The sequence below is a fragment of the Buteo buteo genome, chromosome 16 (assembly GCF_964188355.1).
Source record: "Buteo buteo chromosome 16, bButBut1.hap1.1, whole genome shotgun sequence".
Classification (NCBI taxonomy): Eukaryota; Metazoa; Chordata; class Aves; order Accipitriformes; family Accipitridae; genus Buteo; species Buteo buteo.
Genome location: NC_134186.1, coordinates 19,394,896 through 19,422,855, shown reverse-complemented (window position 1 = coordinate 19,422,855; position 27,960 = coordinate 19,394,896). Strand labels below are relative to the sequence as shown.

The following is a 27,960-nucleotide window of genomic DNA, read 5'->3' as shown; positions in this document are numbered from 1 at the left end:
AAATTTGAGGTGGGCAGAGGCAATATTTTTTTCATTATTTAGCAGCTTAATTGGCTGTTTGGACTTTGATGTAGAATACATCCCTTTTACTGTATTAAGTGCATTTTGTGATCTGGTACTTCTCACTTTGAAACTTAACTACTTTGTCTTGCCATAATTGTAGTTTGTAAAGCATACCAATAAAGGATTCATTTAATTATGCTATATTATCAGGAAAAAACCACCATCTTTTTGTGTGCTTTTTTCTTGTTTGCAAGCGCTTTTGGGACGGGAGCGGTTGACAGGGTAAATTTGAGGCTCTTACTTTCTCAGTCTGGGATTCACTTACCTCCTTCCTCACCCCCGTTGGAAAACATGGCAATAATAATGAAATTGGCCTTTCTATGAGTATCCCCAGTATTGCATAAGTAAGAGTTTCTTACCTTTTATGAAGTTTAGTGTTTGAGGGTTCCCCTTCTCTAACAAATGTTTGTACTTTTCTTGTAAGTTAGATACTATGGCTGCTAGTAAAACAACTATAATATGAATGCTTGATTTGTCTTTCTAGGTTTTGTTTTTCCCCACCCCGTCAATTTAATTTTATTCTTTTGAAGATTCTTCGTTGTCAAGCCGCCAAAGTGGAGAGTGCGATTGCAGAAGGGGGTGCTTCTCGTTTCAGGTACCAGTGCTTTTTTTTATGTTTGTTTGATGAACACTTGGCAGTGGAAACTGTCCTTTGAGGAGAACTTAAATTTGTCTTATGTTTATACCAAAACTGATGTGTAACTGTAAGCATTGGGATTTGTAACTTAAACAAGATTACGTGCTTGTTTTTAACAGTGCTTCTTCAGGCGGAGGAGGTGGTAGGGGTGCACCTCAGCACTATCCCAAGACTGCCAGCAACAGGTATGTCATCTTGCTATTCAATTTGGCATGATATCAAAGGCAGCGAATGCTTGATGGTGAATACTGAGTTGAAAGTAGAGTATTCTTGAAGTTGTACAAGGAATACTTACTGAGTTCATGATATGTTAATGTTCTCCGGTCTGTGGCAAGATAGCATATAATTTGTTGAAAGTGTGTGTCATGAGTAATACAAGGTGCACAGACTTCTTCATGCATTTCATTTAAAGTTCAGAGGGTTTTCTTGGGTGTCTTTTTTTAATTCTTATTACTGTTGAGTGAATACTTTACTGTGCATCAGATATTGCAGTGTTGGTAGGGGCGAGTGCCTGCTCTTACCAAAGCTAGTAACAGAATTAGCTTAAGTAAGGTAATACTGAATGGTTAAAAGGTCAGTTCCTGAAATTGTTTGTTTAACAAGCATATTCTTAAAATTTTTATAGCGAGTTCCTGGGGAAAACCCCAGGGCAAAACGCTCAGAAATGGATTCCTTCACGAAGCACTAGACGAGATGACGACTCCGCAAATGACAAAGAACGACATGATGCAATCTTCAGGAAAGTAAGAGGGTAAGTTCTTTGTGAGTTTTTTTTTCCCTTACTGTTTTCTTCAGCAATATGTATCTAATAAATGGGTTGGAGGAAAGGAAGATATGTGGGTCTTGAGTTGTGGGGGGGGGAGCCAGGGTAGGGATATCTTCGGGAGGGAAGGAGGCAGAAACTGATAGGCCATCAGCAGCAAACACTTCAGAAATAATTCTCATGAGAGAATTAGTCTTTTCAATAATACTTTTTACATTCTAAAGCTCTACCAGAAGAATAGTTGAATGGAAAGTGCAATTCTCAGTTTTTGTTTAATAGACTTTAGACCCAAGTTTACTTCTTAAATTACTTGTAGCATGTTTACAATATTTGTAATCTGGATTTTTATTTTGTTTTTTTCTCTTTAGCATACTAAATAAGCTTACTCCTGAAAAGTTTGACAAGCTATGCCTTGAGCTCCTCAATGTGGGTGTAGAATCTAAGCTCATCCTAAAAGGGGTCATACTGCTGGTAAGATGGCTGCATTTCTTTTAACTATAGTTTTCTTGCATGTTGAAAATAGAGGTTGTCTGTTTTTGATGGGATACAGAAGTAGCATGGCTAATGTGGTGTTTGATAATCCAAACATACAAAAATAGCATTCCAGCTTTTTGTGTAAAAAGGACATACTGAGGAGGAAGTAGACCTAATGCTTTAGCTTTCTGTTTTAGAAGTCTCAAGAATTACTAAAGGTTACTGGGGATTTTTTTTAATAGTCTAACATGCTAGTTAGCAATCTTTACTTTCCTGGCCCCCCTCTTCCTTTTCCTGTTTTCCTGACAAACAAGCCTAATGGTCTTGGAAATGCTACCACAGGTGACCTCTTCGTATACTGGGTTTCACTATCATGTCACTTTGTTTAATCTGAGATTAGATTGGCAATACTAACTTTGGTGTTCTGATGATAAACTTCAAATTTGTCCTGTCTGTTGGCTAAGGATTATAGAAGCTCTTTGGTAGCATAGAGTAGCTTTTTTCCTTTGCTTCAGCAGTAAGACTAGTGTTAAAACAAAATCCATTATTTCTGTATGTTTGAAATAGCAAAAAATAGATGTTCTAGATCATACAGAGTGGTAATATTCCATTGTGTGTCTTGCAACTCACTTTACTAATAACTTTTTCATCCTGCTACATGCTACCTTACTCAAAATAAATTTATTTAGATCGTAGACAAAGCCCTTGAAGAGCCCAAGTATAGCTCACTGTATGCTCAACTATGTCTGCGACTGGCAGAAGATGCACCCAACTTTGATGGCCCATCAGCAGAGAGTCATCCAGGACAGAAGCAAAGCACAGTGAGTATATCCCTCAATCTGGAATGATAAATTTCCCTAGCACATACAGTTGCACTGACCAGCGTAATTATTTTCTTTGTTCTCTCTTCTTAGACATTCAGACGCCTCCTAATATCTAAACTTCAAGATGAATTTGAAAACCGAACCAGAAATGTTGATAGTAAGCTTTAAAACCACTTTAATAGAGATTTTATTTACCTTCTTTTTTCCACAGCCGTGTTAAACAGGCTTCTTTGTTTTCTAGTCTATGATAAGCATGATGGTCCCCTCCTCCCCGAGGAGGAGGAACAGAGAGCCATTGCCAAGATCAAGATGCTGGGGAACATCAAATTCATTGGAGAACTTGGCAAGCTTGATCTTATTCATGAATCTATCCTTCATAAGTGCATCAAAACAGTGAGTATTCAGATTGGTTGGGGGCTAAGAGCAAAATAAGACTTCTAAACTAAAAAATGTAAATGTTCATGTAGATTTGGGAATCTTGGAGCATAAAATACCACAAAAATGTTTCCTGTCAATTATCTACCCCCTGCTGTTTGAAATAAACAGTCTTGGTGTGATTAAAAAGTAAAATTGGCGTTGTTCAAATCCATGGGAATTGTCTCCAAGTGAAGGTGTAGTTTGGCCTAGACAGAAGTACTGCAGGTACTTCAAAGTACATACAATTCATGTAGTAAGTACTTCAATTAGCAATTCTTAAACTAATTTTCAAGTCCATTTGTCGTCAGAACAGGATGAAATGTTTCTGCATGTGTGTGTGTACAAAGTTATCTCTTACTGTAAATCATCATTTATAATATGTTGAAAGAGCTAATTCACCTCTAATATTTCAGCTTTTGGAAAAGAAGAAGAGAGTCCAACTCAAAGATATGGGGGAGGATTTGGAGTGCCTCTGTCAGATAATGAGGACAGTGGGACCTAGATTAGACCATGCAAAAGCCAAGGTATGTGCATACCCACTGCAGTCATTAAACTAGTTAAACTATGGCTAAGACTTTAACTGCTCGAACCTTCTATATCCAATGTTCTATTCGTAAGTACAAAACTGAGGTCTGACTTGTGGAAAGCAAGAGTGCAAACAATTGCGCCTGCATCAAATCTCTTGATAGCAAAAAGAGCCCATCTTTGAAATGGGTTTAAATGTCTTCCCAGAATGCAGTTAGGGTCATGAGCAAGTCATAGAAGTGAGAATGTTGGTTCTCTAAATGCTGCCTTGAAAGGATGTGGTGAGGAACTCTAATCTGAACACAACTAGGTGATCTGACAGATGTATTTTGGACCTTGACTTGTGAGTTGTGAATGTAAACTTGAAATGGTGTCATAGTAATGAGAATTTTTGGCAGGTTTTCATCTTTGATTCAGATGAGATGTCTTGATGTGTTAGCTTTCCTTAAGCTCTACTGCTGTCAAGAAGATTGAGATGGCAGGAAAGGGCATTCTGTTTTATTACTTGATCTTAGATGTCTTGAATGTTATCGCGTCTCCTGAAAATATTTGACATGGATAGAGTTAGCCCTCACTTGTAACATCGCTTCTGTTCCCCCAGTCCTTAATGGATCAGTACTTTGCCCGTATGCGCTCCTTGATGTCAAGTAAGGAATTGCCAGCAAGGATTCGTTTCCTGCTGCAGGTATGATGATAAAATGGCTTACTGCATCCTTTTCTTGCAAAGTTCTCTTGAACCCTTTCCTAATAATTCATTATGTTCTAAGGATACTGTGGAGTTGAGAGAACACAACTGGGTTCCTCGCAAAGCTTTTCTTGACAATGGACCAAAGACTATCAATCAAATCCGTCAAGATGCAGTAAAAGTAAGTGTCGCATGTGAAGGCTTGTACTTGGCTTTTGCTTAAGTATTAAAGTGAATCCTTATGCTGCTTACTACATGTCACAAAACTCATGCTGTGCACTAATGAATAGTTCTCACAGCAGAGTGTGACAGTAAGGGATTAAGGATTAAAATCAGTTGGACTTTTATAGTTCAGGGCTAAAAACTTGACTTTATCAGAGGTTATTATTCCCAACTGACCAAAATTACAATTCCTGTTTCAAAGGATCTGGGAGTTTTTATTCCTGCTCCTATGTCTCAAGGGATGAGAAGTGACTTCTTTCTGGAGGGACCCTTTATGCCACCCAGGATGAAACTTGACAGGGACCCACTCGGAGGGCTTGCTGATATGTTTGGACAAATGCCAGGTACACTGAAACTGCAAGGCTGATGGGATGACTGCAGTTGTACTGTATTGAAGAACTGAAAATGTCTTTTGTCTCCTTAATACAGGTAGCGGAATTGGTACTGGTCCAGGGGTTATTCAGGATAGATTTTCACCCACCATGGGACGCCATCGTTCAAACCAACTTTTCAATGGCCATGGGGGTCACCTCATGCCTTCTGCTCAATCCCAGTTTGGAGAACTAGGCAAATCTTTTCTGAAAAGTCAGGTAAGGAAGATGCTGTTCACAGGGTGACCTCAGCTTGTTTAGAAGCTCTTCTACAGATGCGTATGTTATGGATTATAGTCTGCTTATGTTGAAAGACTTCCTCAGATTTGATTCTGATAAGAACTGATGCTCAGCTGATGCAAAAATTCTAAACCATTTTTTAAATTGTGCAAGAGATGCAAGGAATACACTTTTTACTGCAAGAAAAGGTGCATGTGGCTTTGGTGGGTCAGAATGGTGTGTTTTATTTAAAAGATAGCCCTGTTTTTAGGGATAGATGCTACTCTCCCACCACCCCTGCTCCTTCTTTCTCCCTTCCTGGCAAATAGAATCTTTGTTCCTCTGGTCCCTCTGGTACTACTTACCATATGATGTACACCACTCCATCATCTGCACTTCTTTCTCTATATCTCCCTTTCTGAAATAGGGGCAAAGCCAGCTCTACCATAACCAGAATCAGGGACTCTTATCCCAGCAACAAGGACAGTCGAAGGATATGCCACCTCGGTTTTCTAAGAAAGGACAGCTTAATGCAGATGAGGTACATTACATGCCTACATTACTTAAAGCCTATTCTAAATATTGCCCAATGATTATAGCAAGACGCGTTATTATGAGGACTAATGCTGGAACTCTTTCTCCTTCTCCTCCTCCTTCTTTGTCCCTTCCTCTTTCACCTTACCCCTCACTTTCCTTAGGGTATCCAGCGTCCTATGAGCAAGACTGAGATATGAGGGCAATTTCTTGGGGTGTCCCTTCCTTGCCCCACACCTCCCCAAGAACACTACTCTGACATCAGTTCCCATGCATCATATTGATAACAATACATTTAATTAAAACTTGAGAAAATCCTGAACTTTAGAAACCCTGAAGTGCTGGACCAGGCTAAATCTATTTTTTTTTAGATTTTTTTCTTTTTTTTTAGAACTGGCAAATAGGCAAAATGTCAAAAGCAAAGTGAACTGCATTGTTATTTTGAGTGTTAACCAGACTTGTATCTTGATTTCTGAGCAATTGGTAGACTTCTATCTTGGCTGTAAAATACATCAGCAAACTCACTAAGTGTCTTCTTGGGTCTCTAACATACTGCATCTAAAAGGAGCGATTCCAGATCTTGATACCAATGGAACTAAATACCAGTAACTTGCAGCAGGTTGTGATTCATCAAGTTGTGCTTTTGGGGGAATTTCAGTAACGTGGCTTAATCTGTATTTGAGTGTTAACATTGTAGAAATGGAAAAATCATGCTTCAGTGGGATCAGTTGGTGTGAGTCCATGGCTATGTATTCTTGGTCAGAATACTTGAAACAGTTCGAGTTTTTTCTGACTTATCTGCTTACAGATTAGCCTGAGACCTGCTCAGTCTTTTCTAATGAATAAAAACCAAGTGCCAAAGCTTCAGCCCCAGATAACTATGATTCCTCCCAGTGCTCAACCACCACGCACTCAGACACCACCTTTGGGACAGGTAAATATGAAAACTACTGTATATTGTTGGTTATACTTGATTTCTTCATGCATGGAAAGCTTAGACAAGTTTCTAGTATGGGAAGGGAGAGAGAATTCTAATGGCACAGAGCAGGAGATAAGAATGTATGAAAACCTAATTTGACTTTGATCTGCCGTTGTACATATTTAGTGTTCTTAAACTTGATGTAAATGTAGGTAGATGTACTGCAAAGAAACAAATTCTGATATCTTTTACAGCCTCCTCAACTTGGTCTTAAAACAAATCCACCACTTATACAAGAAAAGCCTGCAAAGACCACCAAGAAACCACCTCCTTCTAAAGAAGAGCTACTTAAACAAACTGTAAGTTAAGTATGTAGTAGTAGTGCTTCTTGAAGCCTTGATTATGCTCTTCAAAAATGAATGTTTAACTATACTTTTTTCCTCTAGGAAGCTGTTGTGACTGAGTATCTGAACAATGGAAATGCTAATGATGCTGTCAATACTGTGAGAGAAATGAGAGCTCCAAAACACTTCATTCCTGAGATGTTGAGCAAAGTAATCATTCAATCCCTAGATAGATCAGATGAAGACAAGGAGAAAGCAAGTACTTTGATCAGCTTGCTTAAGCAGGAGGGAATAGCCACAAGTGACAACTTCATGCAGGTACTGGAATCCGCTAGGCTCACAGTCCTTTTTGTTTGGCTGTTGATGGTGTTAGCTTGTGTAAAGGCAGTGTGCAAACTTTTCAAATGCTGCTGATCTGAGGAGGTAAAAATAACGTATGAACCTCTAACGGGCATAAGAAGTGATGAAAGGAAGAAGTGTAGGTACAGGATTCATGAACTAGAAAGGGGGAACCTTCTGGCAACTGGTTAAATGCAAAAAAGAAAAATGATGTTCCTATGTAGTAGGAGTATTACTGTGCACAGGAACAAAACTACTTCAGAATTTCAACTTGTGTGTTCACTGTTCCTTAGGCATTCCTGAATGTATTGGACCAGTGCCCAAAACTGGAGGTGGACATCCCATTGGTGAAATCCTACTTAGCACAGTTTGCAGCCCGTGCCATTATTTCAGAACTGGTGAGCATTTCCGAACTGGCTCAACCACTGGAAAGCGGCACCCATTTCCCTCTCTTCCTGCTTTGCCTTCAACAGTTAGCTAAGTTACAAGATCGTGAATGGCTAACAGAATTGTTCCAACAAAGCAAAGTGAATATGCAGAAAATGCTACCAGGTAAGAGTTACCAAATAGCTCCTATGACACCTCTTATTGGTGTATGCAAAATGTTTTTTCCTCTAGTTTTTTTCACCAAAGTAAAATAACATACAGGGTTATTTTGATACAATCAACTGTCATGATTCTTAAGAATGGTGTTTCTTAAGAGGTGGTTAGACCCATGAACCATTGATGATAGCTTTTGGTTAGCACCAGCACTCAAGTGTGTCTTTCTTATTTACTTGTCAGAAATTGACCAGAACAAGGACCGCATGCTGGAGATCTTAGAAGGGAAGGGGCTTAGCTTCTTGTTCCCACTTCTGAAACTGGAGAAGGAACTGCTAAAGCAAATAAAATCGGATCCATCCCCTCAAGCCATCTATAAGTGGATTAAAGATAACATTTCACCCAAACTTCATGTAGATAAGGGATTTGTGAATATATTGATGACCAGGTGAGATGCTATCTTGATGTAGTTTAGGCCCATGTTTTGTTAAGCTACCAGTAAGTCATTAACCATGTAAAGGCTGATGTGTTCTCTGTGCAGAAAAAGATAGAGTACATGGGGAGATAAATTGTTCTGAGCAAACATCCCCTGTGTTTAAACACACATTGTATTTGAGAAGAAAAGCAAGTCTCCAGGCTTGCATGAGTGTCCAGTGTTGCCTTTCCTTGGGAAGAAGTCTAGACCTGTGTATTCTTTTTCTAAAATGTTTCAGAGCCATAACAGAAGCAAAACTGATTTTTGTGGTGCACGGTCAACCACAATATTAATTCACTATGCATGCACCTAACTGCTGATAGAAGCAGGAGGGTATTTTTAGCAATAGCTAGTAAACTGAACTCAGGAGTACTTATCTTAACTGTTTAGACCACGAAATCCAGCTGTTGTATCTTAGTTTACAGAACTTAGCTTTTTTTTCTTTTGTCCAGTTTCTTGCAGTATATTTCTAGTGAAGTAAACCCACCTAGTGACGAATCGGATTCTTCATCTGCTCCATCTAAAGAGCAGCTAGAGCAGGAAAAACAACTGCTTCTTTCCTTCAAGCCAGTAATGCAGAAGTTTCTCCATGACCATGTTGATCTGCAAGTGAGTGCTTTATATGCACTCCAGGTGCACTGCTACAACAATAACTTTCCAAAAGGTATGTGCATCAAGATCTTTAGCCAAAACTTAACTTGTGTCTACTTGCTTCTGTCTGTATGTGGCTTTCAGGCTTGTCACTATGTTTCTTAGAGTCAAGCTGTTCAGAAGTTTATGAAGCTAACGAAGCTTAAATTTACTTTTGTAGGCATGTTACTGCGCTTCTTTGTTCATTTCTATGACATGGAGATCATTGAAGAAGAAGCCTTTTTGGCATGGAAAGAAGATATTACTCAAGAGTTTCCAGGGAAAGGCAAAGCTTTATTCCAGGTAAATTTGCTAACATTAGACACTTGCCTTTTGTGATCTTTGGTGCACTGGAGTGTTTGAGAACACTTTCAGACTGTGTTGAAGACCTGTTAATGTCTAGAAACTTCATGGAGTATTTCACTAGGAAGAAGTGAGGCAGGATGAACTGATCTTGACTAGGGACCTACATTTAGTGCAAAGTGTAGCTGAAAGATTTTTAAAATGAGTGGGGGGGGGAAGTAGCATTCTGTGGAAGTACATAGCGGGGAAATAATACCTGCTCCCTTACACCAATTTTATGTAACTGCAGGTAAACCAGTGGCTAACCTGGCTGGAAACTGCTGAAGAAGAAGAATCTGAAGAAGAAGCTGACTAAAGAACCAGCCAAAGCCTTAAATTGTGCAAACATACTGTTGCTATGATGTAACTGCATTTGACCTAACCACTGCGAAAATTCATTCCGCTGTAATGTTTCACAATATTTAAAGCAGAAGTATGTCAATAGGATATCCTCTGCAAAAGGTTTTTGTAGTATGTCTTAATAGTCTACAATAAAAATATTTTAGAGTATCTTTAATGTTTAGATAACAGTGTATTAGCAGCATGCAATAATTACATCATAAGTTCTCGAGCAGAAGCAGTCTGTTGCAAGGGTCTTCTTTGCTGCCAGTTATCATAGGCTGTTTTTAAGTTAGAAAACTGAATAGCAACACTGAATACTGTAGAAATGCACTTTGCTCAGTGTAATACTTGAGTTGTTGCAATATTTGATTATCCATTTGGTTGTTACAGAGAATCCTTAACTGTAATCGATGGTTGTTGCCGTAATAGTATATTGCCTGTATTTCTACCTCTAGTAATGGGCTTTATGTGCTAGGTTTTAATATCCTTGAGCCTGGGCAAGTGCACAAGTCTTTTAAAAAGAAACAGTTTACTTGCACAAAAACTGATCAGCTGAAGAGATGGTTTAATGCCCTTTGGAAGAGGTTTTTGTGGGTGTGAAACATGACATGGTGAGAAATTTGAATTGGTCCCTCTATTATAGTACTGAAATTAAGTCTACTTAATTTATCAAGACATGTTCATGCCCTGATTTTATATACTTGTATCTATCAATAAACATTGTGATACTTGACTTGTTTCTGAATGTCTCCCAGTAGAAGAGCTTTGACAACTAGTTATGGAAGGAAACCTCAGTGGGAGTTGACTTAGACTGGGACCATCTTAAGATTCTTTTCATAATTGTCTTAACAAGCAAATGAATTCTAAATAAGGTCACAGATAAAATTAGACACTACATACTTGCTGTGACAGGAGGAAAATTAAGAATTTTTGAAGAAATGGTAGGTGTTTGCATTGTGGTCCAATACATGCTTTAGCAGTGAGTATGTGCTTTTTAACTTCCTAATGCTTTGAACTTGCCCCAGGGTCACATGCATGCGTTTTAATTAAGCGGCACTGATTATTAGCTGCTTGTTTCTCAAATCAAATTGGCAAAAAAACCCAAACACAAAAGAGTTTAATGATGTTGCATTGTACAGGCTTGAAATGTCATCTATTAAATACTCAAAATTCTTAACTTCCTAGAACCTTGTCCCCAGTGGAATTTTTTTCCTCACTGACAGTTGGAAAGTGATATATTCGTAATGGCAAAACAGTAGTGTCTCCTTGACTAAAACTTGGTTTTGCCAGTGATGGAAGTGCTTTAGACTGCATACTGTCTTCTGCATTGTGGGAAATGAAAAAGTGGAGCATGAGAAAACTAGATATGATAAAGGGTTTGCTTTGAGGAGAGGGATAGTTTGCATTTATGTTTTTTGAAGTGCTATGACTGGGGCAGTGGGTCTGGTTCTCCTGTTCTTGCTGGCAGTCTGCTGTGAAAGGCAGGCTTCCTAACCTACAGTTACAAGTAGTGGCCTCTTGTACACTTGTTAGATTTGCTTCAGTGAGTTTCTTCACATGCCTCAGCAACTTGCTGTACAATGTGTAGCTCAGTAAATCAAGGTGCTGTGATTCTGTAAACCAAATGACATTCACAAAGGTTATTTTAACTTCTTGAATTGCTAACAATTTCATGACACCGAAACAACCATCTCTGTGTTTCAGAAATGTGTATCTAGCAGTAAATGGGAGAGCAGGGTATTTCTGTGGACTAGTTCAATTAAGAGGGAAAGGAAAGCACTAACTACACTTAGGTGGCTTGAGGTTGGGAGCTGGCTGCTTTTGATGTAGCTGCAATGTCTGCGTAACAATGGCAAGCAGTGACATCGTGGGCTCTCCAAAAAAGTTCTTTATGATATATTGTTCCTCCCAGTCATGATGCAGAGCTATCTTCAATTTATGAAAGTATTTCCTAGCTGTAGAGTAATACAGCTGATGTTAAATCTACAGGGGCTGCAGGCTTTACCCTTCACTTCATGTCCATTCTTGGGTAGACAAAGATGCTTCTCAAGTGGATGTCCTTTATACTCACTAAGGTTCTGCAGTTCAATACCTTTGACTGGGGTAGAAGAACATAAGTATAGTTTAAAGGTTCATTTACTCCTAATTAATTCCAAATTCTTTTTCAGAACTGCAGTTTTACTTTGAGTGTAGTAAGATGCAGTGTAGTGAAATTTAGCATTGTTTCAATAATGGGATTAAACTTTGCTGTTGCAGCTGATCAGTTTAGTGCTGCATGCCACCAGAATACTACTTTTTGTGTACTTCAGTTATAGGTCACCAGATAAACAATGCACTTCATTCCCATATGCTGCAAAGCTGAAGATAGGGAGGAACCGCAATTTGTGAAAGAACAGTCCTAACCAGTAGCTCCAACTAAACTTCCTGCAGAGGTGAGGTAAAAAGGCAATAGTAGAAGGAGGTGCAAGTAAAACAATTCCTAGTCAAAACTTCAGGAGAATAGAACCAGAACCTGCAACTAACCTTTTCTGAAGTTTTGGAGAGGGTTAAGCTGGCAGCTGTAGATGGTTTGAAGAGCATAATTAAGCCTTGTATTCTTGCCCAGTCTAAATGCAATTACTATGATCTTACGTACTTGTGCATGGAGGCTTTGCTGCTTGGCTTGTTTGTAACTAGGCACCGAGGTAGGAGCTCTTATAGAAAACTCCTGTAGGATAGAAGAATGACCAAAAATGTGGACTAGAACCTATGTAGTAGAAAATACTACTGAACTGTAGAATTATTCTCCATGATGAGTCACTTGCAAAATTTACATGCAGTTAGCATGAACAGATCTGGTTTGAAACAGATATAAAAATGGCTCTTAGAACTGCAATGTCTACATCAAAATGGCATTTCCATAGATAGGAAAGGGAGGATCTTAACCTGATCTTCACTACAGTTTTTAGTGCTCTATTGCAGTGCTTGTGACTTAAGTCAATCTGGAAAAGGGGGTGGGTGTTCAGTTGGTCTGACTTTTGTGTGGCTTCTAACTATGAGTTGCGTTGTACTTCAAATGTAAATAGAGCGTACTCAAATAGTAAAGTCACAGTCAAAATTAAACCAATATAACTGATGAATGATAACGGCTTTTATTAGTATTACTTTGTTAGGTATAATATAACTATGCTTACAGGAGGATTGGGAAAAAATGCATATTAAAAGATGTTTCATACCAGTTATGAAGTTTATCTTCTGAAATGTTGTACTAGGTTGTGGTTACCATTCAGGAAACTTCACTTCCATGTGTCAAAGTTGCCTGGTGTACTTGGCAGTGAAGTGTTGGAAAGCATGTCCATTTAAATGAGTCAGTCCATATCAGATTTAAAGGTTCCTACAAAAGAAGTTACAGGCTGGTTATTGAAAATGACCAGTGATCACGAATTCTCACCTTTTTTCCAAGAAATTCTAAGTGTAATAGTTGGACTGCTGTTTATTGTCACTGTTTATACCAGTAGAAGACTAGATCTCTTTCTCATGCTGCAGTTGTCCCTGGTGCATTAAATTTGGATAGATCAGGAAAGTGTTCTGATAAAAGTTCCCAGAAGTCAAAACATCTTTGTAACTCTGCACAGGCATTTTTTTTCTCAGGGAAAATTGCAGGAAGAAGCCTTATGGGGGGTGGGGAGAGGAGATTGGGTACAGAACAACATTTTTGTGAGTGTGACTTTACTGACCTGCTTTTTTAGCAGATGGAAGGTTCCACCTGAATGTGGTTTGGATTTCAAGTTGTTTTTTTTCCAGAGCAGTGAATAAATCCAAATGATTAGATAATTCCAGCATAGTCTTGAAGAATAGTTACTGTAAATTTTTAGAATGCATCTGGAAACATGAATTATCATAGTTTATGTTGCAATCCAGGCTAGCAGCTGCAGTGACTGACAAAAAATGGGTTTATTGCCAGTTCATGCTTATTCTCAAATCATTTACTAGATAGCTGGTGCAGTAAAGTGAAGGGGAGAGCTTACTGTTGCATGTACCTGGAGAAACCTACATATATGAACTGTTGCTTGCTGCTGTGCTTACTTAAATGCTGCTCAGCTAAGGCCTTAACAGTGGCAAACAAGTATATTGGCGTGCTCTCGTCTTGTGTGCAGAGGGTTTAGAGTATGTGGCAGCAGCAATGTCACAAGTATTCCCTTAACCTAGAATAAATCGTGAAGAGGTTGATACTTTGATGAATAACAACAGTGCAACTCCCTGTGTATGCCCCCATTCCACCTCACTCCCTTTAGGGTGGGGAACTAATGCAGGGCTGTTAAAAGAGAGTTCCCTGCAACTGATGCCTTGTCTGGCCAATGTTAACAGCTGAAGGGGTGGGTAGGACACAGTACTGTGCTGAACTAGGGAAGCAAGGGTGATAACGGGGTGTGTTTGGGAGAGAATAAAGCAGCAATAAATGCTTTGCACCCTCCTGGAAGGAGGGAGCAGGCTATAGAGGAAAAGGAGGGTGGTGATACATGCCATGTTATGTTGTAATAATACAGAATTGCTGAGGAGTGAGTGTATGCTGTGGTTAAAACAGGGTCTGGGCTCAAGTATTTTTTTAATATTCTCACTGTTTGAGACCAATATGTTAATTTTGAAGAGTTGCTTAAGTAGTTGCATTGAATACAAACCAGCTTTGAAGCCAGTGACATCATACAATTATGATTTGAATGAATATGGAAAATGGTAATTGGAATGTGGCAGAATGTGTCAGGATGTCACATAGAGTACTCCATGATCAAATGCACTTTGGTGAAGCTGCTTTTTCCTCTCACCTCATAAAAATTGCCGTATCTTCCAACTTTATCGTTGCTGCTTTTTATCTTGAATTATGTTGGCCGAGACCAGAAGTATTCAGCAGTTGTCTTGCCTGTACAGGCAGATAAGGTCTCAGTTTAGGGGGGCAAAGTATGCTTATAGGCACATATATAAATTGGTATAGTTACTCATATGTTGTATCTTCAAAATAGAAATAGCTATGCAGCTGAGATTTAAGCTGCTCACTGTAACAGGAAAGAAAAAAAAAGAATTGTACAGTACATCTATACTTGAAAATATTAGGGTTTAACAGGATTAGTAATTTAAAAGAGACTATATCAATATGGCTTTGAGATACCTGCAGAGTTCCTATGCATCTGCTTCCAGAACAACCAAGACAAGACCTCCAAACAAAGCTTGCTATTGCTTCAAAAATTGCATGAAAACTTTGCTCTCTACTAAGATACAAACCAGTTACCGTATTTCCCTGGATCCACTCTTATCCAGGTAGTGCAGAATAAGCTTCACTTCCAAATGACCGAGAAGTCTCTGGAACAAAATCAGGCCTTTACCTCTGAGGTTCAGGGACTGAATAAGATTCTGGGGTAGAAAGAGGTCCTTGAATGGTGTGGCTTTTAATGTGGTGATATTGAAGTGATATAGGCTCATCTGGATTCATTTTAGGGAGCCCACATCCATTCCTCTAACAGATTCCATACAGCTGGTAGTTGGAGCCTAGTGAAATGTTATTTTTAATGAGTTTACTAAGCAGCCATGACAACAGAGTTGACTTGGCTTAAATACATGGCTGGAGTGAAGAAAGCAACCATCTGAGTGGGGGTTTTATTTTCAAATATTTTGAAGTTAATAGCAATGTAAAACTTACAGCTAGTTTTTGTTTATGTTAGTGAGAGTGCCTGAAGGCTTTCTGATTTGTGAAGTATTCCCAGAATTTTATTATCTAAGCAGCTATGCAAAACACTTAAGATTGTAAAAGGCAAAGGGATCTTTAACTGGTTTGATAAAGTATGTGGAGGATGAAGAGTTTATAGAATTTGTTCTGTTACAAAATAGATGTTTTTCTTTTTGGTGGGACGAAGTGAAATTTGAGAAATGAAGGGTGAGTTAGCTAAAACGTTAATTAAAATCTAAATATGGGTGAAAGTTTGATTTGTATTTCTAAGGTGATTTTGTTTAACCGTTTAAGGAATGATTGCATTTTCTTTCACACTTCATAGACAATTGAAGATTTAATCCCTTTACAATACTGAATGACTGACCTTCTTCAGAGAAGAATCTTGCAGATTTGAATTAAATATTCAAAATAATACTAAATTACACCAAAGTTAGAGTTCATGGTGTTAGAGCCTTGCTTCATTTCTGCTGTTTGCCAGGGCAAGTACTGATCTGCATCAGTTCTGGGACCCAAGGGTATGATCAGCTACTTGAAAAAATATTTAATTGGAATTGGTCTCTTAACATTTTTCCTATACATTAGTCAAACTATAAAGCCAAAGTCTAGTACACTTTTGTGTTGGGAATTTACATTCTGAGGAAAGGAATTTGGCAGATTGCTGTGATACTATACTGCCATTATGATTCAGCGATAAGGTGACATCATACAAAGAAATCTGGAGAATCAGTTCACAGCTGCTCCTTTAGAAAACAGTTGCTCTCCCCAGCAAAGTAACGCACAAAGTGCCAAGCATGCGCATTGGGCCATCTCTGCATTCCTTCCAAGCCAGATGCGTAAAGCAGGGGAAGCATTTAAGGCCTTGTTTTTTTCTATAAGTATATATACACACACATATATATATATTTTCTATATGTACATTATATACATATTTGAGAGAGATATCCCCACTTATTTGTATTTCTTTTGTTCCACTTACACAAATGCCATTCACTTAAGTTATTTTAAGCTTACATTACTTGCTGAGTTTAGTATCTCAGATTCTGATGAACAGTAGAAGTATTAATACTAATCCCCCTTTCCAGTATTGACACAAGAAAACAACACGAACTGTACTTGGGTACAGCTGACACTTTAACCTTAAATATTCTCAAAACATGTAGCGCAGTGAGCCAATCTGAGAAGTGCAAGACTGTCTCAATTTTCAAACAAAGCAAGTTGTTTTAGAGCCCTGGCCAGCCTTGGAGGAAGTGCAAAGCATGACAAAGTAATGAGAGCTAGGGTAGGTGTACTGCACTACTTTGAGGAATAGGGAGATAACGGATTACTCACTAGATCAATACATTGGTTTTCGTGTCCTGCTCCAGTGAATATTTCCACGGTGACCTGCAATTTCCCATAGTTTTCCAGCTAGAGAATTGAGGTAATAACAGTACGAACTCTTAACTTTCAAGACCATGAAGTATTTGGATATGATGGAAGGCCATTCATAAATTCAATTCGATAAATGGCTCAGTATATTTACAATGTTGGTATGGATCATAATGCAATAAAAGCCAAAAAAACCCACCTCTAGCTGCATTTTGGCACATATCTTCAATAGGTTAAACCTGTGGCAGCCCACTGAAATCAGCAGGAGTATACTGTTTGTAGCAGTCCAGTGGCTGGAATATCTCTTATAAAATACATTGCTAGTATAAGCCATCTTAAAGAATATGTTATTCTATCAATCAATCAGCTCTCCTTGCTGAATTCTTGCCAGTGCAAAGTCCATAGTAATCATTATGAAGGACTCAAAAAGAACTTAATTCAGGAAGTGGGCCAACATGCAAATCATTTAGTATTTCACATACTCTCCTAAAAAACTCTCCACACTCAATCTGATGTGTAAGAGGAAATTTCATTGATTCAAACACTTCCTTTCCTTCTTGCTTTTATAAACGGACTGCTCCTTGGTCAAACAATATAAATTCAGGTAATACTGTTATTTCTGACATCATATGAGCTTTGGATTTCATGTTTAAGTAAGGAACATTAATAAAAAAGATTTTAGTTGAATACTGGTAATCCACCTCTCTGTGCAGTAAAATACATAACCAGCAGCTGAGAAGTAAGACACTACATCATGAAAACACTAGAATAAGCATAGGCTTTCTATAGAACTTAGTGCATGCACTAAAACAGCTAAATCTTAACATACGTCCACCTGAGACCTCTGTGATACCAGTACATACACTCAGAGTCCCCCACTCCCTGCAATGCTAATAAATTTGGGTAAGTTACACGCTGTACTGTCTATGTGTACTTACCACAAAACTTCTGAGAGTTCCATCTTGATTTTTTCAGATGCTAATTTGCTAGATACTTTCACAGATGCACAAAAACCAATTCTTAAGTTTAGCTGACACTGAGAAAGAGCTTCCTGTTGACATTTGCTGAAATAGCAGACCTAAAATACAATTTGGAAAAAATCCTAAATGTAACAACAAAAAAAAAATCTCATAAAAGCCAAAATATGAAGGGAACTGGTAGATGGGTACCGACTGTATAACAAGCCTGTTCTTGGAAATCTCCCTTTAAGTTTCAGAGTGCGATCCAAGCTCACATAAACTTGATCCTACCAGATTGTTCTTGGGGGAAAGGAGAGGGGTAAATTGCATCTAAAATTGGAAACCAATTCAAACAAATAACAAAGATAATGTCTGAGCTACTGTTTTGCTGGGTGGGATTCCTCTTACTTAAATTTAACTACCCAAATGTTGAGTGTCTAGACATCTATACGCTCCTTAGGCAACAAACAGAAACAGGTTCCTCAAAAGTGATTCATTCCACCTACCTTAGATAATTATCTTAGGATAGGAGGATTTGCCCTCTGGGGATGCCAGTCCATGGGCCTCCATAGGCCTGTACAAGGTGTCTAGACTGCTAATTTTTAGATGTCTGAAGATAAATGAAATTCATGTGAATCACCTGGCCATATAACACTGAAATAAAGTTTGCCATAATCCCATGTTAAGACCTAACTGCACTGTACACAAGTTGTGTGGTGTCCCAGTGCTCTGCCATGATTAGGCACATCCACGTTCTGACACCTGCTGAAGGCAGACCACAACTGTCCCTGAAAAGCATTAGCAGCAACTGGCCCCTCTTGGTTCATCAAGACTAAGTTTTTAAAAATGCATTTATTGTGTTTCAATAGGACAAAATAAAATGCGAGAACATAGTGGGGAAGAATATACATCAAAACCCAGTTTCAAACTGTATTGGTGGAACCAGCTGAACCTCCTGTTCCTAGCAGTGTTCTAGAAATACAAATGCCTAGATTTCTAGAATCGCTAGAAGTTCAAACAATTTGAGTTGGTCCATTTGCCTAATATACAGAAGTTATAATTTGTTTTAAAGTTTGTGCCCTGGAAAATCTAAGCCCCACTCTGGGGAGTAGCTAGCAACACTGAGACTTTCATACTTTGGCAATCTCCATCAGTTTTCAATTAATTTCATTATTAAAAATATACACCTTATTTCCTGTTTAAATGAAGTTATCTTCAACTTTTAGTCACTGACTCTTGTCTCACTTTTGTTGGTAGAGGAAAATTTAGGAATCTGATTGATCCAACCCTAAATTTCTTTTTTCTGATCACAGTCTTAGATTGACTTGTCTTTGGGAAAGAAACTTAGAAATCAACATGGGAATTTTCTCTATACAGCACTTAGAGTAACCCATTTAATTAGCATTTTAAATTTGGATATGCGACCTGTAAGAAAAAAATGAGACATGATGCAGGAAATACATACTTCTACATGAGAAAAATAAAAATAGCGCTACACATAAAGAAAATCTTGACCATAATGTCTCACAAGGTCTCTAAAATTAATATTTTTAAATATCTCCTTTCAAATGCTCATTTTATTGAATCATCAATCTTATATACAGATTTATTTTGTCTTTTTGTTTATCCTTCTTGATTTTTCTTCTTCTGAAGACTTCAGGAGTTTCTCCAAAACACTGTATTTCCACATCTATAGCCTGCATTCTTTCCCCTATTCAAGTAAGTGTTTCTGCCTTCCAGCCTCACTTCACCCCCCCCAGCTTGCTTTCTCTACAGCCTCTTCAGCTGCTGCAGCCCTGTATCTTTGAGAGTGTTCTCCGTGAGGCCAAGGGAGACAATTATTACAAAATTCAGAATCACCATAAAGAGAAAGAAATCCATGCATACTTCTCCATGCATCACCCTGTATATGTGTTATGTCCCTCCTCCTCTCTCATTTTCAATCCTAACCATTCAAAAACATGAGATGGGTCCATCAAAACCTAAATCCAGAAGGTTCAAATTAGAAATAGAGGCACATAGTAAATACTGGTTCATTTTTATTTGCTTTTCCAGTTTTGTATGACTTCAGACATTCAAACTTTTCACTGCAACCACAAGGACTAAACACTTAAAAACCCCAAACAACCAAACAAAAAACCCACAACCAAACCAACCAACCAACCAACAAAAAAACAACCCCACCACCAGAGTGTTAGTTTTTATTATTCTTGCAGGTGAGGTTTAGAGAAAGCACTGGGTAAAACAAGAATCAGGATCAAATGAGCTGGCAATAGTGAATACAGAAGCTTGATGCTCTCTTTCTCTCAGGTAAAACTGTGTTAATCAAAAGCAACTCCTGTGAAGCAGACAGTAGGAAAAGAAGTCTTGTAATCTGACAGAAATCACTAGGTATCTACTGATACCTTTTAATTAAGAAGCTTACTTTTCTTTTAAATTTAGAATTGTCCTCCCTTGATTTTCTCAGCTGGATTTTTAACTTATTCTTTTCATGCTCTATGTGACTGTTCTCTAAAATAATTTTTTTCAATGGTTATTCTGTGCAACTCCAACTTGCTTTCAAAATAATTCTTTTCCACTTGACACTAATTGTGGCTGTAATTCCTTTAACTAAAGTGACAATAGCATTCCCTTTTACATCTCTAAACTTCATAGGTTAATATGAAGTTATATAGTAGCAACTGAGTTGTCAAATTACTGTTAATGACTGCTTTTGTTAAAAAAAAAAATAAAAATTGCCAAGTAACAAGTTTCTAAACATAATTCCAAAGATTAAGTGTGGATTTACCATATTTACTAGCACAGGCTATGGCACTCTGCCTCTCAAGGCAGTGTGCACACCGGTTTACATGAAAGGGAAGAAGCTTAACCAGTGCATGTCTTCCTCTAACCTCTTCCCGCTGCCCCCTCAAAAGAAAAACTGCAGTTGAATCCTGCTTACAGTGTTGAATTTTGTTGGTTAGGGGTTTTTTTTTGGTTAAATATATAACCTATGAGCTACTTAGAGCATTTACAAGAAAGTATATTCCACATGTTGATCAAAATTGTCATCCCCATCAGATAGATGCAAATCTGAAGGATTTCTGCTTTGAGAAAAATAAATTTATTGGCTCTGGAATAACCAGCCTTGCTGTACCTTTTCTTTTATACCCCAACAGTTATAACACTAGCTCATTTTAGTCGTATCACATTTACTAATTCTTGAAAAGAAATAATAAAAATTCATACTCCTAACTATTAAGAGAAGTGATGTTTGCATTTGTAGCAATTAACAGCATAAGACAGTTGACCAGTGAGTTCACAGCAAAAAAAATTACAATTAGATGTTAAACTAAATCAAATTGGAAGGCAGGGGAGGGATACTAAATATTAGGATAAGCCCTTAAGTCTAGGGAGATACATTCACTAGACTGCATCTAATGCAGCTCTGATTCACTGATTATGATATCATCTGTGAGCTTGTAGGTTTGTCTAGGGAAGCTTTTCTGGATAATTGACATAACAGAATTTATGTCAGGATCTACGAGTTGTTTGAAAGTAAAGTATTCTTGATGGGAAGTCTACACCTCTTTGTTCAGCTCAAAGTTTTCTTCTTTTAAACTGTCTCAGGCACAGCTGCCTCCTTTTTCTCTTGAAATTGCTGCTCCCAGTTGTAAGTTTCTGCCCAGGATTTCTCTGCCTCTACTATAGCCAGACATCTCCCCTAAGTACGAAGCACAGGTCTGCTTTCTGCTGGGAAGCATATAGCTTCAGCCTCAGCTACAAGAGGTCCAAAAGATGAGATGAACATTTCTATAACCCAGCCTCAAGCACAACTCACATACTGAGAAGAAATTTCCTAGACAGTTGTTTAGTTGGGTAGCTTCTTCAAAAAATCCTGAAAGAAACATCTAAGCTGAAACATGTCTGTCGCGTCCCCTGCTGTGAGGGAACAAGGGTTACGCAGGCATGACTGGAACCCTTTGTACTGGCTACCTCTGAAGTGATTCAGGGCACTACAGGTGCCAATACCAGAGGCACCAGGTAAGTCTTAGTATGCTTCAGGCACCAGGAAAGTATCTTCTCTTTTCCCTCTACACTAGAAAAGCTAACTACAGCATGATAATTCTGTTAGGGTAAGTTAGCTGTCAGTCTTCCAGTGATTTACAAGCTGCTCACTTATACTCATCTGGGATTTGGAGGTTTTTTGTGGGTTTTTGGTTCTGCAACCCATCCCCCACCTCACCCCCAATGATTGGTTTGTGGGGTTTTATCTGTATGTGTGGGGTTTTTGTTTGTTTGGCTTTGTTTTTAACAAATCTTCATGGGAAGTTTCCACAAACAAAATCAATGCATGTGATTATTTGGCAACCTCAATAATTGTGCAACTATGACCACAGCCTATGCTGAAGCTTTCCAGAAGATACTGATTAACTGCCTACAGAAAGTACTCTAAAAGCAAAGCAGCTTTGTAGCAGTTTACGTAAGACAGGAATTGAATCAAGGCATGCCTGGCCCAAAACCTAGCTCTTCCACATGGAGATCAACAATGAAGATTAACTATTAGCAATAAAGGTTTAAGTCCGTAAGACAATTCTAGACCTAATTTATTTGCAACTCATACTCTTGGCCAGGACTTCAACCTTTCTAATAGTAAAATTATGTGTTTATATTCTTCTCTTTTAAATCATTCAAAAACAAAACCAGATCATTTTCACTAGTCTTTCTACCCTGAAGGAGAAAGAGGCTGTTGTACATGTTGTAAATAGTATCCTATTATTAATCAAGCAACAATGCTTGCCATTTTATAATCAAGTAAGATACAATTCATGCTCCAAGGACCTTGCAGAGCAGACGAAAAGGGTCTGACATGAATTACAGGAGCCTGTATTCTCCTGTTGTGAGTTAATGGCTAAAAAAGGGTAAGTCATCTAGAATTTGAGTGAGAAACATTGACCCAATCTGTATTATTCTATTTTCGTAAAGTGATTTTTTTTGCCACAGTAATGACTACACATGCTTTCAATAATCTACTTAAATATAGGAAAATAAAATGCTTACAAAGAGTACAATAGTTCAGCAAAATATGTTACTGCATTATTATTAGAAACAACAACCATAAAAATTAATAATAAATGTGATTTTTAAATAACAGCTGTAAATCTGAACAAGTTTGGGTTCCAGTATTTTAGGTACTGTACAACTACATAAGAAATCATCCTGGCCCAAAGCTGCTTAAATTCTATTCAAATCACACAAATTGTGAAAGGGGTAAAAAGAATTGAGTGGTTGTTTCTCCATGCAGAGGTATTAGTGAGAACACCTATGTGAAATGCAGGTCTCCTCATATACAATTGTTAGCCCACCTCTTTGCCCATCTCCTTGTCCACTACGCGTTCTTACACATTTCTTAAAAGTAACATCAAAGACAAAAATGTATGCAAACAGAAACACTATATCACTTCAGCTGAATAAACAAATAGGACATTCTGCAAAAGTACAATTGAAGGTAACTGCTAATATTTGCAGGCAATTTAGACCAAGACAATGAGCAACTTAAAATTTGCAATTCTTTTTTACTAAGAATCATTTCTATGTAAATACTAGGTGTTACCAACCTTTCTCTTATGTACAAGCTTGCATTGCAGCCAGCTGATGTGAGCCTTAGTTTCTTCTTGGATTCACAGAACTATTTGATTGAACTGGACAAATCAGCTTAGATCCATGATGTAGATATACCATGGCAGTTGAGAGAGGTGGTCAAGGCGTGTCTTTCTCCGCGTGGTCAATTAAAACTTAACTTTCCATGAGGAAGGCACATTAACTCCACTGATAATGCTGCTGCTTATACAAGAAAGCACCTCTACAACTGCAAGCATAGAGTGCTGTTCTTAAGGGTGAATGATTTTCTGTCTCTAGTTGATGTCTTTTGTGATACATTTTTTTCTATTTTTTTTAATGTATTGTTACAGTTTCCACTCCCTGGTTTTATAGTTGGATAGATCAATAGCTCTTGCGTATGTACTGAAGAAAATATCCTTTCCCATGCACTGTTTAAAAACAATGGAAATTAAAACACTCATGGGCAAAGCGAGTGTCTCTTCGGGAATTAATTATCAATAAATGAGTGCAGAGCAAAAGAAAGCCAAAATAGAGGATCCAAGTTAGAAATACAGAGACCTAAGTAATTAAGTAGCAAGACCATAAATAATATGTATTTTAAGCACTAATCTGACACATCGTTTCTTTTTGTTTCTTTCCTTCCCTCTCCTTTCCAGTAATATAATTTTGTTTAGGTGGCAACACCTAATTACCTTATATCTGTAACTCAGCTGATGCCTGTAAGGCTCTTTTGCCTTGCACAAACCATGAACAGCCTACAGACTGAAGAAAAATGAGGAACACTCCAAGAAAAAGTTATGGGTTAAGACTCCTGCAAGTACACATTAATTCCCCTGATGCAGTGACCATAAAACAAAACAGATGCATGAAGATGAGAGGAACTAGTCTGCACAAATACTAGGCAGAAAACCCAGTGCATCCAGGTATACATCCAGGGAAATGCTTTTTACTGTCTAACCAGCACAGTCTTCACCTACAAGGAGCATTAATAGAAACTCAGCGAAGTGATAATAATCTGAAAGAAGTAAGATCTGACCAGAAGTAGTAGCTCTGATATTGAGAAACAAATTCCAACTTCTTGTAGGTCATCAGGAGAGTGAACAAGTTGAATACCTGTTAAGACATCATCAAAAGCAGAAAAATATGCCCCACAAGCAGTCTGTACCTACCATTAAGTGCAAGTATTCTTAACAAGTATGTCCTTGCTGAAATTTAGAAATAGGTATGCTGGAGGTTAAAAATATATCTGCCTGGAAAGTCAAGATCATTTTGACTAAAATCACCAAATTGAATTTGTGCATGAATATGCTTACCTCCTGCAAACCCAAATGAGACACAACTCCTCTTTCCTTTTTAGTGCTAGAAAACAGCTGCTGACAATAATTCTTCCTCTCTAGCTGGTCCAGGACAGCTTCCCCCAAGAAAAAAAGAATGTTGCCTTTTGCTTAGATAGACTCCCGTGAGAACGGGACATGTACTAGACAATTTAGTACAGCATAGCAGATACAGACAGAAGAGCCAGTTTACAGCAGTTCTAACTGTACTGAAAGTTGGAACAAAACATAGTTATCCATCTTGAATGAGTGGACATGGATGAAGAGGACATGTTGCATATTGTCTGATGCATCTTCAAAATCAGTAGTAAACTGTCACCAGTGCAAGAAAAGTCAAGACTGGTATTTATTAATATCTTGCCTCTGCTTGAAAGAGTCCTGTTTAAAGCAGTCTGTTGATTTAGCAGTGCCTGTATAGCCAGAACCATCAGGTGCAAAGGTGAGAGGACTCTAAAGACAATTTTCTTTGAACAGATTTCTGGAAACAGCCAGAGAGAACATAGTATTGCAAGAGATTCTTCTTAAACTACAACCTTCTCTGTCCTAGTATTACAGAATAAGCAGCTAGCAAAGATTAAGTTTTCTACTACTAGCTCTGTGACCTAAATTAGAAAGTCAATTATGCATTGGAATATAGGTCTAAGCCAGAACGTTTCAGACTGTATCTGTCACTGAAGGTATTGTGTGACCACTGAACTGCACCTTTGACAGGAGGACAGTGATCTGAGCCCTAAAAACCAGAGCGGACCCATGACAGTCCTCAATGTTGCAGTTGGCATATGGTATTTGCACAGCCTTAAAGAGAGGCAAGAGACCAGATTCATCTGCTAAGAACTCTGAAGGGTTCAAAAATGTTTGAAGAGCCAGAGCATTGCTTTGGCCCTTTTAAGGCAACAGAAAATACCACTGAGGTCACCACCATGTGACACTTACTCTAAGGTGCTAACAGAAACTGTTTCTTTGGCTAAAGCAGGGTATTTGTATTTTGATCAACAAGGGATGGATGGGAAGATAGGAGACTCGTGTATGCTATTGAGCCAAACACAGCATGTCTGGAGTTCAGGCAACACCAGAACAACGTTGGGGGCATCTCCAAACAGTCAGATACAGGGACATGCATAAGATAAGGATGATACATATTTAGAAGCAGCAATATGGACTCTTTAGCATGTACCATTTCAAATGGAGCAATAAGAAAAAGGTAAACTTAATCAAGTGTGCCAGTATGACATAGTTCACAGGTCAAATATTTAGCCAGTCCCAGGAGGCTGCAGAGAAAGGAGAATTTTTTGCCTAAGTGTAAAGGAAAAATTAAAAAAGGGAAGAGAACAACCCAGAGGGACAGGTCTATCACTGACAATAAAATAAGCTTAATTCAAAGAAGAACATAACTATGATGAGCACTCTTAACTTCTCTAGTAGTTATGGACTGAAGGAAAAAAAGATGTTACAAGCTGCATGACTATACAACTGTACCTTCTATAGGTTCTGCCAAGACTAAAAATCCTGACGTTTCAAGTATTTCTAGTATAAAGCACACAAAGTTTGAGTGCATGTGGACTGAAATTCACAGATAAGATAGATATACTACACATTTTCAGTATACTTACTTTGAATTTCTCTCCCAAGTATTCCCATATTTGGTATTCCCTCAGATTCTGTCTCCAATTCAAACCCCCTTCTGTAGAGCAACTACAGTGTTTAGCTAAATAATAAATGACTATTATTAGAAGAGTGGTAAATACTACTAGTTATGAGAAGAATAAGTATTTGGTTACATACCCCTTTTTCACATCCATTTTGTCAACTTATTTTCTTGTTACCCATATTAATACTGAATTTGTCCTTGCTGACTGCTGCTCCAGCTGTAGGAATTTTTCCAGATAACTTCTGAATTTAAGACTTGCTGTAAGTTAGCTACTACTATCAAACAGGTAGATCATCAGAGTACTACACTGTAAAAGCAAAGAAACTGCACAAAACAAAGTAGGGTAGAAACTTGTTTCAGAAATCCTGCAAGTTATGATGTAAGATGACAAGAGTATTAATCAGCCCCTAATATAACAGTTTAAATCTGTGCAGGAGGAAAAGGCCTTGCTACACTAAACATTGCTCTAAACAGTGAAATATTTAACATGGAAAGCAACTTATTCCCAGAAAGAGGCCCTTCCTTATAAAAAGAACTGATATAATTTTAGTTGTAGTGCTCCTACCATAGGTCTTGCCTTGTCCAAAGCATTCCTTGGCAGCACAGTCCCAAATATACTCCTGCACCTTGCTTCTATGTGGATAGACTACTGTTGTTTTCAGAGTTAAATTAGCAGAAGTGGACATTTAGAAAGATAATGAATCAATTTACATGCAGATGTAGATGCCTTGTTATTCAGCAGTGACAGCTACTCCTTCCCACTAAGTACTGGCCTGGAAAAGTTTCTGAAAGAGAAAAACTTGAGTAGGTGGATTTAAAAAAACCAAACCAAACAAAAAAAAACCCAAAACCATACAATAAAAAAAATAATTAAAAGTTGCTGAGTTTTTACATTTGAAGTGTTTGTTCTGTGAAGGGCCTAGTCTATAAATCTCAGGAATGAGATCACTTTTTTTTTTTTTTTTAACCCAACTGCTTGCTAACAGCAAACTCTACACAATCCTTTTCTACTGTATTCTAGAGAAGACTTGCTCACATGTGAGGAAAGCAAAACGCTAAGCTACAACAGGGCTCAACAGGAAATGCTCTTTTCATACAGTCATGCAACTTGTTAGTGGATGCATAATAGAAACTAGGAATAAAACACATCTATAGCAATGCAGTATTATACTTCTAACTCCCTGTATTTTATTCTGGAATAATTACTGCTATAAATAAAGGAATTTAATAGCTGCAAGCCAACCACCTACTTCAGAAGGCAAGGAATGCTGCCAAGAGAATGACGGCAACATTGTTCCACCACTGCCCTTTCAAAAAACAAGCATTAGAAAACACGAATTAAGCTAAAAGACAGCTTTCTCTCCACTTATGGCAACATGTGACTTTTTATGTAACCTTAATCCTCCCATCAACCCACCTAATCAAAGGGAAATAAAAAGAAAAGTTGACTCCTGTTTCTTTTTTTTTTTTCCTTTTGCTCAGCAAAAGCAGAGGAAGAGAGAAGCAAAGGCATCCCATCCCCTTTCTTTCCCTGCTGATTGGCCTCTTTTGTATCATGCATTTCAAGCCCTTTCAAGTCATAACCTCTTCTTACAAGCCTCCTTTCTGACTGTGGAAAGCTCAAAAAATGCACTTACTCCTCAGACAACAGATGTATGGAAACCCCTTTTATTTTGTACTTACT

The 27,960-nt window shown here is 38.1% G+C and overlaps 1 protein-coding gene, 1 long non-coding RNA gene and 1 other non-coding gene across 3 annotated transcripts; 2 read left to right on the top strand and 1 right to left on the bottom strand.

Annotated features, from left to right (window-relative positions):
* The first annotated feature begins 594 nt into the window (after positions 1-594).
* On the top strand, positions 595-10,398 carry EIF4G2 (eukaryotic translation initiation factor 4 gamma 2). The gene is made up of 21 exons (XM_075048088.1): positions 595-658; positions 820-885; positions 1,383-1,451; positions 1,832-1,934; positions 2,627-2,758; positions 2,852-2,918; positions 3,003-3,154; positions 3,592-3,702; positions 4,305-4,388; positions 4,471-4,569; positions 4,813-4,954; positions 5,040-5,200; positions 5,628-5,741; positions 6,543-6,668; positions 6,908-7,012; positions 7,100-7,315; positions 7,630-7,888; positions 8,120-8,324; positions 8,804-9,015; positions 9,163-9,284; positions 9,574-10,398. Exons 7-21 carry the CDS (start codon positions 3,071-3,073, stop codon positions 9,637-9,639), a joined length of 2,106 nt encoding a protein of 701 aa, XP_074904189.1. The 5' UTR covers positions 595-658; positions 820-885; positions 1,383-1,451; positions 1,832-1,934; positions 2,627-2,758; positions 2,852-2,918; positions 3,003-3,070; the 3' UTR covers positions 9,640-10,398.
* LOC142040667 (small nucleolar RNA SNORD97) lies at positions 5,783-5,940 on the top strand. The gene has a single exon (XR_012653263.1). It is a non-coding gene; the product is annotated as a small nucleolar RNA SNORD97 (small nucleolar RNA).
* Positions 10,399-12,664: 2,266 nt separating the features above from the next.
* LOC142040337 (uncharacterized) lies at positions 12,665-19,556 on the bottom strand. Its single transcript, XR_012653182.1, has 3 exons — positions 17,673-19,556; positions 14,468-14,562; positions 12,665-13,038 (listed from the first exon to the last, which is right to left on the bottom strand). It is a non-coding gene; the product is annotated as an uncharacterized LOC142040337 (long non-coding RNA).
* Between the last annotated feature and the right edge of the window lie 8,404 nt (positions 19,557-27,960).